This window comes from Eucyclogobius newberryi, unplaced genomic scaffold (genome assembly GCF_026437365.1).
Source record: "Eucyclogobius newberryi isolate DKJ021-1_F unplaced genomic scaffold, fEucNew1.0.hap1 SCAF_20, whole genome shotgun sequence".
Taxonomy (NCBI): Eukaryota; Metazoa; Chordata; class Actinopteri; order Gobiiformes; family Gobiidae; genus Eucyclogobius; species Eucyclogobius newberryi.
In genome coordinates, this window is record NW_027315835.1 from 19399949 (window position 1) to 19412692 (window position 12744).

General features: G+C 42.1%; 1 protein-coding gene across 2 annotated transcripts in view; it reads right to left on the bottom strand.

Moving 5' to 3' along the window:
• itga3b (integrin, alpha 3b) overlaps positions 1 to 12028 on the bottom strand; it is a 44134-nt gene extending 32106 nt beyond the window's left edge. For both annotated transcript variants that reach the window (XM_072456049.1, XM_072456050.1), the window contains exon 1: positions 11719 to 12028. In XM_072456049.1, the coding sequence (XP_072312150.1) occupies positions 11719 to 11888 (170 nt within the window). In that variant the 5' untranslated portion in view covers positions 11889 to 12028. The remainder of the gene's footprint in view (positions 1 to 11718) is intronic.
• Between the last annotated feature and the right edge of the window lie 716 nt (positions 12029 to 12744).

Sequence of the window (12744 nt, forward strand, 5' to 3'; positions counted from 1 at the left end):
ACACATTCCTGTAGTAGGTTACGATTATTTGATACATTAAGACTGATATATGTTGGGTTCTAAAACGTCACACAAAAATAAAAACATGTAAATGACTGTTGCTGCTGATGCTGGTGAAATGTCACTATGAAGAGGCGGGGCTTATTAGTAGCTATAACTGAGCCATTTTAGATAAATATTCCAGTTTACAGTGAACAAAATCTAATCTACTTATGCTATAGTTCAACTCTAAGTACCTGGAAAAAAGAATAATCTGTCTGATGCAGTCATAGTACAATTACAAGACAGTGAAAGCATCACTCCCACTATGTGTATTAACAGTGTGGGACCCCCGCTGGATGTAAAGCGATGAGAAGAGGGATCACAGGTGGACATGCCTCTGGGCGCACATAAAAAATGGCTGACACAGCGTTAGCGTGCCAAGCTTTCACTGGCACATCAGTCATCAGGACAAAGCAGCTGTAGCTCTGGACCAGTGGATGTTGGTGTTACTTAAAATAACAGGGGGATAAGGGTTATTGATTAGTACTTCCTGTTACTCAAATGAACTAATCTATTTGTTCAAGCCGTGTACAATCAGAATCTATTCACAACATCATATATAGTAGTCAAAAAACAACATCATATATAGTAGTCAAAAAACAACATCATATATAGTAGTCAAAAAACAACATCATATATAGTAGTCAAAAAACAACATCATATATAGTAGTCAAAAAACAACATCATATATAGTAGTCAAAAAACAGTCATCAAATCAAAATCAAATCAATTTATTTTTGTAAGGCCCAAAATCACAACAACAGTTGCCTCTGAGGGCCACAGGGAGAAATGAATCAACAATGTCTGTGGTGGCGATGAAGTCAGACAATGTCTGTGGTGGCGAGGGACGATGTCCCAGGGTCCTCTGTCCTTAGACTCTCCTTCTGTGATTGTCTTTTTGAATAGCCGACAAGTTAAGCGATTATTTCTATTGTACATTGAGACTTCTTAAATACATTTCAACAACTAAAAAGTTGAGATATGATGACTGAAGTCTTCTAGATAGAAAATTAGAATTAAAGTGTATTTAATGTGTAAGTGTAATTAAAGTGTATGGAAATCAGAAGTAGTTTATTATTTTTGACATTCAGATTTAATCATTCTGCAGTCTTTGTTATAAAAGGTTATTTTGTATGTGTTTTAGAACAATTACTATTATTAAAACGGTTATTTTAGTAAATCCATAATCATATATTTCTTTACAGTCAATGTTGATAGTATTAGGGCCACTGAGTTCAAATCCCACTTTGCTCAGAACAAACTGTTGTTGGGCAAGAAACGCAACTTAATGTGTGTATAATTGTGCATTTGTTATGTTGGAGTACTTGAAAATGATGGTAAAAAGTTCATATCATGCAAAATATCTTCAAATATATCAGATCACAATTCAGTTTTTATCACCCTATGCAGTGTAAAAGGTATGCAACATAATTTAGTTGTTCTTCATGTATCATAGTATCCATAGCGACATAATCAATGCCTTGGTGGAGGTCTAAAATCAGGATGGCTGGTCGTCTGTGTAAGTCTATACATCTGGCCCTCCGCAGACAGCAAACAATGGAAACCCTACACCTCACAATGTATATTCAAGCTCATTTCTCCTGCCAAGTTAAAAAATGACATGAAAGGTATTGAGGCGTCTGGTTTTTCAAGCCACATTGACCTTATTAGCCCGACGGCCTGACACACAGCCCGTTAGCCCCGCTGTGCTAGAACAAGAGCAGAGAAAGGGATCTGTTACATTTGTGTTCGCACAGAGACACTCGTCACTGCAGGTAGCTCCAGTGAAAGCCCCAGCAGCGAGGGGGCCAGTGTGCGGATTAGCAGGGGGCCCGTAGACCCGCTGGGATCTATTTCAGCATGTTATTAGAAGCTGTCATTCACGGAGCCCGGACACTGAATGAAACTCATGCCGTTACTAAATGATTGGTTACAGGTTATAAAGAACACAAAGATTTGGGCCCGTCACCAGCGGAAAATGTGTCCTTGACATTTGCACTGGGTTCAATTCAAATTGTAGGCGGGATTATTTCCACATTTTGATTGATGTCTTGTCCTAAAAATATAATTAAAAAGCTACCCGTGAGCCTCTTAGTATTTTGTATTTATTTAGTAATTATATGGACAGGCTTGTGTTGTCACATACAAAAATGTCTCGGTTTTGATATGAAGGAAAAGGCTTGACTAAACATGGACCGGCCTCTTGCTGGTGCCAGAGTCAGGACTAAACATGGACCAGCCTCCTGCTGGTGCCGGAGTCAGGACTAAACATGGACCGGCCTCCTGCTGGTGCCAGAGTCAGGACTAAACATGGACCGGCCTCTTGCTGGTGCCAGAGTCAGGACTAAACATGGACCGGCCTCCTGCTGGTGCCGGAGTCAGGACTAAACATGGACCGGCCTCCTGCTGGTGCCAGAGTCAGGACTAAACATGGACCGGCCTCCTGCTGGTGCCAGAGTCAGGACTAAACATGGACCGGCCTCCTGCTGGTGCCAGAGTCAGGACTAAACATGGACCGGCCTCCTGCTGGTGCCAGAGTCAGGACTAAACATGGACCGGCCTCCTGCTGGTGCCAGAGTCAGGACTAAACATGGACCGGCCTCCTGCTGGTGCCAGAGTCAGGACTAAACATGGACCGGCCTCCTGCTGGTGCCAGAGTCAGGACTAAACATGGACCGGCCTCCTGCTGGTGCCAGAGTCAGGACTAAACATGGACCGGCCTCCTGCTGGTGCCAGAGTCAGGACTAAACATGGACCGGCCTCCTGCTGGTGCCAGAGTCAGGACTAAACATGGACCGGCCTCCTGCTGGTGCCAGAGTCAGGACTAAACATGGACCGGCCTCCTGCTGGTGCCAGAGTCAGGACTAAACATGGACCGGCCTCCTGCTGGTGCCAGAGTCAGGACTAAACATGGACCGGCCTCCTGCTGGTGCCAGAGTCAGGACTAAACATGGACCGGCCTCCTGCTGGTGCCAGAGTCAGGACTAAACATGGACCGGCCTCCTGCTGGTGCCAGAGTCAGGACTAAACATGGACCGGCCTCCTGCTGGTGCCAGAGTCAGGACTAAACATGGACCGGCCTCCTGCTGGTGCCAGAGTCAGGACTAAACATGGACCGGCCTCCTGCTGGTGCCAGAGTCAGGACTAAACATGGACTGGCCTCCTGCTGGTGCCAGAGTCAGGACTAAACATGGACCGGCCTCCTGCTGGTGCCAGAGTCAGGACTAAACATGGACCGGCCTCCTGCTGGTGCCAGAGTCAGGACTAAACATGGACCGGCCTCCTGCTGGTGCCAGAGTCAGGACTAAACATGGACCGGCCTCCTGCTGGTGCCAGAGTCAGGACTAAACATGGACCGGCCTCCTGCTGGTGCCAGAGTCAAGACTAAACATGGACCGGCCTCCTGCTGGTGCCAGAGTCAGGACTAAACATGGGGAATCTGTCTTTCAGTTTTATGCAGCTAAAATCTGGAACATTCTTCCTGAAGATGTGAGACAGGTTCTACTCTGACAATGTTCAAATCCAAGCTAAAAACAGTTTTGTTGAGCTGTGCATATACGACTGAAAGGATATTCTTTGCACTCTTCTCTTTTAGGTCTTAAGCGTTGTCTTTGTGATTTTAATGCATTTTCTTTTCTGTTGTGTGAAGCACTTTGAATTGCCTTGTGTACGAATTGTGCTAGCTACCTAGTTTTAGTATTGATTAGCATTTGGGTATCATTTTTTTTAAAATCATTTTAGACCCAGGATACATATTCTATAGTATAAGGAATATAATATTAAAGGTGCTATATCCGGCACAGAAATATCATAAAATCATCTATTCAGGTGCAAATTTGACCAAATTGCGCTCTCTGCATCTGATTGTCAAGTTTTAGCCTTTGCAATGCAGGAATTGCGCTGTTAGCATGCTAGTTTTGTTAGCATGCTAGTTTTGGATGCTTTTTTGTGGTGGCAAAACTCACCCTGGCTGCAGAGAGTTGCGAAAAGCGCTTATAAACTTATTGTGGTGAATAATGTGGGTGCTCGGAATGCATTAGGTAAGTGAGCATTAACTTTGGATCGCTACAAAGAGCTAAACATTTACTAGTTCTGTTTTTCACCTTTTTAAGACAGTAAAAATCAGGTACAACACTACAACAAAACCGATAAAAATAGAAGACAATAATCCATGGAACAATATTTGTTCCAATCTGCATCATAGTGTATCTGTAGATTTACACAATCAACAAGAAAATTACAACACATTATATTTAATCCTAGCTCGACATTTTGTTTTATTTCTGTAAAAGTGAAATATTAATATGTGCTTTACTGCAATTGTGGGCCTTGATCGATTTTAAAACATGTGATTATTGACCACATCAGCAAGATAATAAAAAAAGCATTGTCACCATCATGTTTCCTCTTTCACTGCTTCCACACGCAGAGGCGTTTGTCAAAAGCAGAAGTATCTAACGACTTCCTGGTCCTCTCACATATCGGCCGTATGTGGCTCTTAATGGACTGAGGTTTGTTATCTAAGTGTGGCAGTGACACTAGAGCGGCGATCGCCTGCACTTCAGACACAGACACTGTTTCTGTCTGAGGAATGTTGGAGCCGAGCCAGTGCGGGCGAGCCCACCTGCACCATGTACATTAGCTCTGCTGCGGCTTGTCACAGAGCACATTAGGTCATCCACTCAACACGATACTCAATACTGCACTTTCTATGGTGCCGATGAATAGTATTTACGCCATAAATCTTCAAACGTGTCACTGCAGTAAAGTAACTGTACATAATGCATGATTCATATGTGGGGAACGGCCTGGAGATGTTGAGAAATCCAGATTTTCAAATAGATTTTTGTTAAAAGAAAACAGAAGTGGCTTTTAATATTAGTTTCTTGAATACAAACAATGACATACTTTTTGTGAAAAATTGCATTGCCTCAACGGAAGTCTAAATTTTCTTCCAAACCACATGTTTTTACTGTTTTTAAAATGACCCAAACATACCATTGATGATTAAAAATGATAGAATCTTGATCTCAAATAATATTCAATTCAGTACTCTTATGTGAGCTATGTAGATGCAACATACAGTATAGACTTAAATAAAGTTATAGTTATTAGTACCCTATTGTTTTGATCATCTCTCAACATGACTCTGACCTGGATTGATTACTTTCTTGCCTAAACTTGAGGAATTTGAACCTATGTTTTAGATTGATGGAGGAAGGAAACAAACTAATGTGGGAGAACATGCAAACTTCACTCAGAAAGAATCAAATCAAGGTCCCTCTTACTGTAAGCCAGACTGCAACAATTATCCTCAATTTTGTCTTAAATTGAACTAGGGGTGGGCAATATTGATCAAAATGGATATTGCAATAGTTTTTTGCATCATCTCGATAACAATGTTCGGACATTATTTTTAACAATCCATCAGGAATGTAATAAGGCCAAGAAGAAAACAATTTGTGTTTCCGGTAACCTGGACCTGGATAAAGGAAACCTGACCTTAAACATTTGATTGCATATTTACTGGCCGTACGTTTCGAGAATGTCAAATTGTGAGAGCGAATCCAAAAGCTGCAGGAAAAATCTGTGGGGATCGTGAGATATGAAAATCGCCGCACTTTTGATAGGTCTCGTTTTACCTACAGCCGCATCCATGTTTGCTCGAGATGCTCTGGTCATCATGCAGTGATTAGAAACTACAAAACCAAACAATCCTGTGTTCGCTCATTTCCTCATCGGAGCCACGGAGTGAATAGAAGCCGAAGCCCCGCCCTGTCTCCCGCATCCGGCGAGTTAATCAAACCGGCAAGATTTTATTCAATATCTGCATACCAATCAATTTTTTTTTTTTAAATTCCGATTTACCGACCTGGATTTGTTTTTCAATGTTACCGGAAATACACATTTAAAAAAAAAAAAAAATTGGGCCTAAACCAGGCATGTCCAAACTACGGCCCGGGGGCCAAATGCGGCCCTTAGACACATTTTTGTTGGCCCTCCTGCTTCCTGCTAAGTTGATTCAAAAAACAAGAAGCAGTAGGTTTTACTGTAAAATTGGAAAGATTAAGCATTTTGATGTTATACCAACCTAATATTAATTCCAAGTCTTATTAAAGGTGTGGAGGCTCATCCAAACAATGTAAAATGCAAAATTTTGAATGAATCACTTTGTCATTCAACAAATTCGATATTGTCAGGTTGTTTTTGGCCCTTGGCCCCATATACGTTTCAAAATGCGGCCCTCAGTGAAAAAGGTTTGGACACCCCTGGCCTAAACTGTGTCAAGTATCACACAAAACCATAAAATTAAACACAAAAGTGCAGAAATATCCCTTTGAACCCTTTCTGTGTCTTTTTGTGGTCCATTTCACTTTATGCAACCAACTTTGATAGCTTCAGGACATGAGCTGTGCATGTTCTGACTTCCCCCTCTAAACCTCCATGATGCACTCCTATTCACACCTAAATCCTGGGGACTGGAGGCTGCGTGGTTTTGAATCTCTGTGCGTATCATGTGCGTGTTCCTCGACTTTCCCCTGATCATCGTCATCATCACCGCGACTCCTGTCTTGTCTCAACCTGAAGCCTGGCAGGTTGTGTGATTGTGCAGCGTTAGACCAGTGCATTCCAGGCATACCGTGAGGTCAGGGGACTGGAAGAGCCAATAGGTGGCCAGCTGACAGCCCCAGGACCCCCCACTCTCACTCTCACGCCCCAATACAGGACAAAAAAAGCCCTCTGTGAAGGAATATCTGCCAGGTCCTGAACTGTAATTGTAAAAAGAGGGGGGCGCGGGGGTATATAGCCTGAACAAATTGGCCTCAGGTAGAGTAGTGACGGGTTAAAGTAGTGAGCTGGGGAACTGTAGAGTGTGACTTGAATAAATGTCCAATTGGAGTTAACAGATTCAGTCATGGATCAATTGAATACTTTATCCTCTTGGAGTGTCCCAAAACATACTTCTGTACCACAAAAGAAACCAAAAAAACATAACCAGCACGGACATTATTCCCTGGAATGAGACTGGGGAATGACATGCAGCAAATTGTCGAAAGCTAGATTTGAACTCACAGTGTTCATTTTATTCTTATTTGACTAGTCAAACGATTATTTCTATTGTACAAATAATCTTTTTAAACAAAATTGTAACCAAATAAAGGTTGAAATATTGTGACTAAAGACTTCTAGATAGAGAATATTTACAAATACAGAACAATATTTCTTAAAATCTTTAAATATTTCATACTTTTTTGGCATTTTGATTTATTAATGCCACTGTCTTTGTTATAAAACGTCTTTTCGTTTGTGTTTTAGAGTCTGTATAGTTCAGATAACGATTATGATGCTCAAAATGAGACAAAAAAGGTACAATTCGTCGATTAATCCTTGCAGCCTTACATATTATACAACACATTTTTAACCAAAAGGCCTGATTTGGTCAAGTTTTAGTTTGTGGTGTGCCATAGTATCTTAAGTATTCAAAATAACCTTCACATGTCCCACTATGAAGCTTCAGATTCAGACTAATTGGACAACAGACTTCTTAAGCATCTGAAGAAAGGATTTATTGAGTTGCTTTTATTGCTGGGAATGGAAAACTGCACTTTTTCATATTCCGTCTGAGTCACGTATGTACAAAGAGTGCCCACTTTAAACATGTCACGACCAGCTTAGTACTAGACTGGCATTTCTCAAATATTCACACTCCCAAAAGCGCAGTAATGAGGAGACTTTTATGGCACTGGGAGACAAACGAGCGCGGACTGTAAAAGTGGTCCAGAGCAAACATGGGACACATTCTTCTACTGTATCTTCAGGACACAGGGAGGTTCTCATGGATTCTGAAAGGACACCAGACTGTGTACACAAGAATACTTTATTTGGTACAACACTATTTAATACAACGAAATGTGAAGGGCTGTGAAGTGAATCAATGTATTATCCAAGTGATTATCCAGATTATTGTCAATTTATCAAATAATCGTTATCTGGACTTAAAACATGCCATGAACTGAGAAAAAATGTTTTTTATGACTTTAACAAAGCGAGAATTACTTCAAAAATACATGAAAAGTGACTGTGTTTATGTTTTTATAATCCAGTCGGGTCAAATTTTGAGAATTTCTAAACAAATGATCAAATAATCAAAAGAAGAACTGCTAGATTAATTGATTAGCAAAGTAATTGTTGGTTGGAGCTCTAAAGAAATGCAATGATTTGTTCAGCCACTTTTTGAAACTATGAGAAAAGAGTTGTTTTGTGTAATGGGCTGCAGTGTTATTATTCTTACTTTGATAATAAATGACCCACACTGTTGGCATTATTTTCATTTGCATATTTTCTTAGGAACCTACTTATTATTCAATGCCTGCCCATTAAAACGTTCTAATGTTTAATATTTGCTTCACAGACATTAAGTAACAATTATACAATGACAATAAAATACTGTATTTGAGGCATTGTTTATTCCTTTTTTGAAAGCGACCTTCTCTATCAAGGACATTTTTGTGATTAAAGTGGGCAACATCTAACACAACACCAGTCTGCCCCAACAATCCTCTGATTCAGACTTTATAACTTCAATGACAAGTATAAAGAATATGCTTTATTTTCACAATTCACGTGGACCAGATTCTCAGTGACAGCCCCTTCTTAGAAACCGTGTGACCGAGGCTTTCTCCACGAAGCCTCTACAAACCCTCAGAAACAAAGCATCTCGCTGACTCCTTTCCTTTGCCTTTTTAATTGACTGTGACATGTCGCTACAAGCAAATCAATGCGCCGTCTCCGCTCTCCGCTCTCATCATCTTGAGTTATACCTCTCACAATCGCACACAAACTGGTTGAAATCACGTAAAAGTCTGAAGCATGTGGTCCCGGTGGGCTTCCCTGTCTGCACCGGGACCATGGCAGCCCCCTTCTTGTGTTGCACGGTGAACAGGAGACACTAACCCTCACGGGACAAGATAATACAGGCCATTGATCTTGTGTCATCTGAACACCACTATCCGATGCGGTGGCTGGGGAGATCTCTGTGAGTTACTTGGGCTGGTTTACTTCTTTTTTTGCTTTTTTTTTTGTTCTCCCCCTGGTTTACTCTTCAAAGCGGGGAAGGGGAAAGAAGATAAGAGCGCATTCTGAGCCCACTGTGTGATCATGCAGGCGGAAGGACAGGGGGGCTCTGTAATTGACGGAGGGAAATCCTACACTAAACAATGATACACTTTGGGATCTCTCATTAAGCGGCTTTAAAGATGGGAATGAATGAATCGCACAAATGATGCAGAATGGATGACAATTACCCGAATGCATCAAACTGGAGAGGATCCAGTGTTGACTTATCACAGAGACTAGACGCATTCTCTCCAAAAGACTGAGCCTGTTGTACCAGACAATCTGTTTGGAACATCGGAGACTTTTATTTATCAGTAAAAAGTAGCATTGTTGTTTATAATGTGTGTAAAATATCTGACTGAAGTACAATTTTGCTGTAAATAAGTAAGTACACTTTTTAAAGCACCTCATCTGCACGATTCCATTGACTTGTGAACATTCTTCACGGTTCATGCCACATTAGAATGTTATAGCGTTAGCAACATTTCCATGGAAACAAGGAGGAGCAACTACGAGTCAGGTTTGTGGAGATGCAAGCCCACTGACAGTAATGACACAGGTCTTTATGTGTTTTTCAATGCAATGGAAACACACTTTTAACATATATTTTGTGTCTGGGCCATATTACTGACAGTGCCATCCACACAAATATACGCTACGTGGGTGGTTTACAATAATAAAGTACTTTTAACTGAGTACATTGTAGTAGATGCTGCATGTTTTCTCTAATTAGTTGAAAGCAAAAAGGCAAACTCTGATGCACTAATTGCATAAAGAATAACAGGAAGCCACATCAATTGACTTTATGACCTCAACTGTTCCATCAAAAGACCACACAGCATTTACAGCCTTTATGAAAGACGCCAAAGTTCAATTTTGAACCCTCAGCTGCGTCAACAATTCCCCAAAATCTACTGTACCATATAAGTCCACAGTTATGACCAAGTAAGTCCACTGTTATGACCAGGTAAGTCCACAGTTATGACCATATAAGTCCACTGTTATGACCATATAAGTCCACAGTTATGACCTGGTAAGTCCACAGTTATGACCAAGTAAGTCCACTGTTATGACCAGGTAAGTCCACTGTTATGACTGGGTAAGACCACAGTTATGACCAGGTAAGACTACAGTTATGACCAGGTAAGTCCACAGTTATGACCAGGTAAGACCACAGTTATGACCATATAAGTCCACAGTTATGACCAAGTAAGTCCACAGTTATGACCATATAAGTCCACAGTTATGACCAAGTAAGTCCACAGTTATGACCAAGTAAGTCCACAGTTATGACCTGGTAAGTCCACAGTTATGACCAGCTAAGACCACAGTTATGACCAGGTAAGACCACAGTTATGACTAGGTAAGACCACAGTTATGACCATATAAGTCCACAGTTATGACCAAGTAAGTCCACAGTTATGACCTGGTAAGTCCACAGTTATGACCAGGTAAGTCCACTGTTATGACCGGGTAAGTCCACAGTTATGACCAGGTAAGTCCACTGTTATGACCTGGTAAGTCCACAGTTATGATCTGGTAAGTCCACAGTTATGACCAGGTAAGTCCACTGTTATGACCGGGTAAGTCCACAGTTATGACCAGGTAAGACCACAGTTATGACCAGGTAAGACCAGGTAAGTCCACAGTTATGACCAGGTAAGACCAGGTAAGTCCACTGTTAGGACCAGGTAAGTCCACTGTTATGACCAGATAAGTCCACAGTTATGACCAGGTAAGACCAGGTAAGTCCACAGTTATGACCAGGTAAGTCCACAGTTATGACCAGGTAAGTCCACTGTTATGACCAGGTAAGACCAGGTAAGTCCACAGTTATGACCAGGTAAGTCCACTGTTATGACCAGGTAAGACCAGGTAAGTCCACAGTTATGACCAGGTAAGTCCACAGTTATGACCAGGTAAGTCCACTGTTATGACCAGGTAAGACCAGGTAAGTCCACAGTTATGACCAGGTAAGTCCACTGTTATGACCAGGTAAGACCAGGTAAGTCCACAGTTATGACCAGGTAAGTCCACTGTTATGACCAGGTAAGACCAGGTAAGTCCACAGTTATGACCAGGTAAGTCCACTGTTATGACCAGGTAAGTCCACTGTTATGACCAGGTAAGACCAGGTAAGTCCACAGTTATGACCAGGTAAGTCCACTGTTATGACCAGGTAAGACCAGGTAAGTCCACAGTTATGACCAGGTAAGTCCACAGTTATGACCAGGCAAGTCCACTGTTATGACCAGGTAAGTCTAGACTCCAGACTCAGAACAGGATGAATCAGTGCTGCTGCTGTGCGTGTGCAGCTCTGATAAAAATGGACTCCGCTCGCTCCTTCAACAGGTGTCGACTCAGAGCCAGAGCTTTAGAGAAGTGACGGATGCATCCGTATAAAAACTGTGTAAATCACTTTATATTCAAGCAGCAGGTGCCTTGAGCCCAGAAGAGGCGGGTTTGCGGCGTAGCTGTTACTGAGCCCAAATGTGCGACACTTGTTGTATTACGCACTGACAGGTGCCGGCGGGGAAAAAGGGTTAAAATGATACTCACAGGTATTGTTTAGTGCCCTCCGTCTGTTCATGCAGAGCTACTGACAATCCAAAAAGGCTGCCTTTAGTGAATCCCTCTTTGATGACGGGGAAGCGCTCGTCTACGTTAAATCCAGTGCACAGGAGCGCCCCGTGATAAAGCGCCACTACAGCCAACAGTTTGAGGGACATTTTAAATGTCCCGTGTCCCCCGAGAGCAGAGGCCGTCCTTCTGTCCCGTCCACCCGCTGCAGCTCCGCGGAAGTCCTACGTCCGACAGGTATCAGCACTTTACGCACAGCTCTCCAGAGAAGGCACGCACCGCGCTCTCCGCGCTCACAGTGGCACTGGAGCCGAGGTGTCCGCGCGGCTCCCCGCCTCCCCTAGTCCCGCCCCTTCCTGTGCGCACACCGCTGCACAAGTGCACCTCGATCATGGAGCTATTATGACCTCGATCCATGACCTCGATCCATGACCTCGATCCATGACCTCGACAGTGTGACGGACTGAGGTTTCTCAAGGCAAAATGAAGTATGTGTTTGTTCAGAGCGCGTGGCTCATGATCCTGAACAGCACGCGCCCTCAACAGCTTTGGAGAAGTGCAGCAAACTTACTCTTGGGCCAGACTATGTGCATGCATTAGATAGGCCTACTATCAAAGGTCTGCAGTTGTAAGATGATGCCTGGATTAATACATTTATACATCAGAAATGTCTCCTAATTAGAAATCCAACACAAAACAAAAAATTACATTGAAGTCGTACTGTCATTTTCAAAATAAGCAATGTTATTTAGTAATTCATGATTAGTAATGATAACTCCCACACACACATATTCACAAATGGACTGCCCCATTTAAATAGGCCAGTAAATAGACTGAAATATTACAGAAATCATTAAAAAAGAAAATACTAAATATAATGGTTCTAAAGCATGTCACAAATGAGCGGTTTAAATATTTTTGGGCTGACATTTCTCTACAATAGCTCTGTGTTGCTTATAATGTAATGATATTAAACATAGCGTAGCTGTATATTGATGATATAAA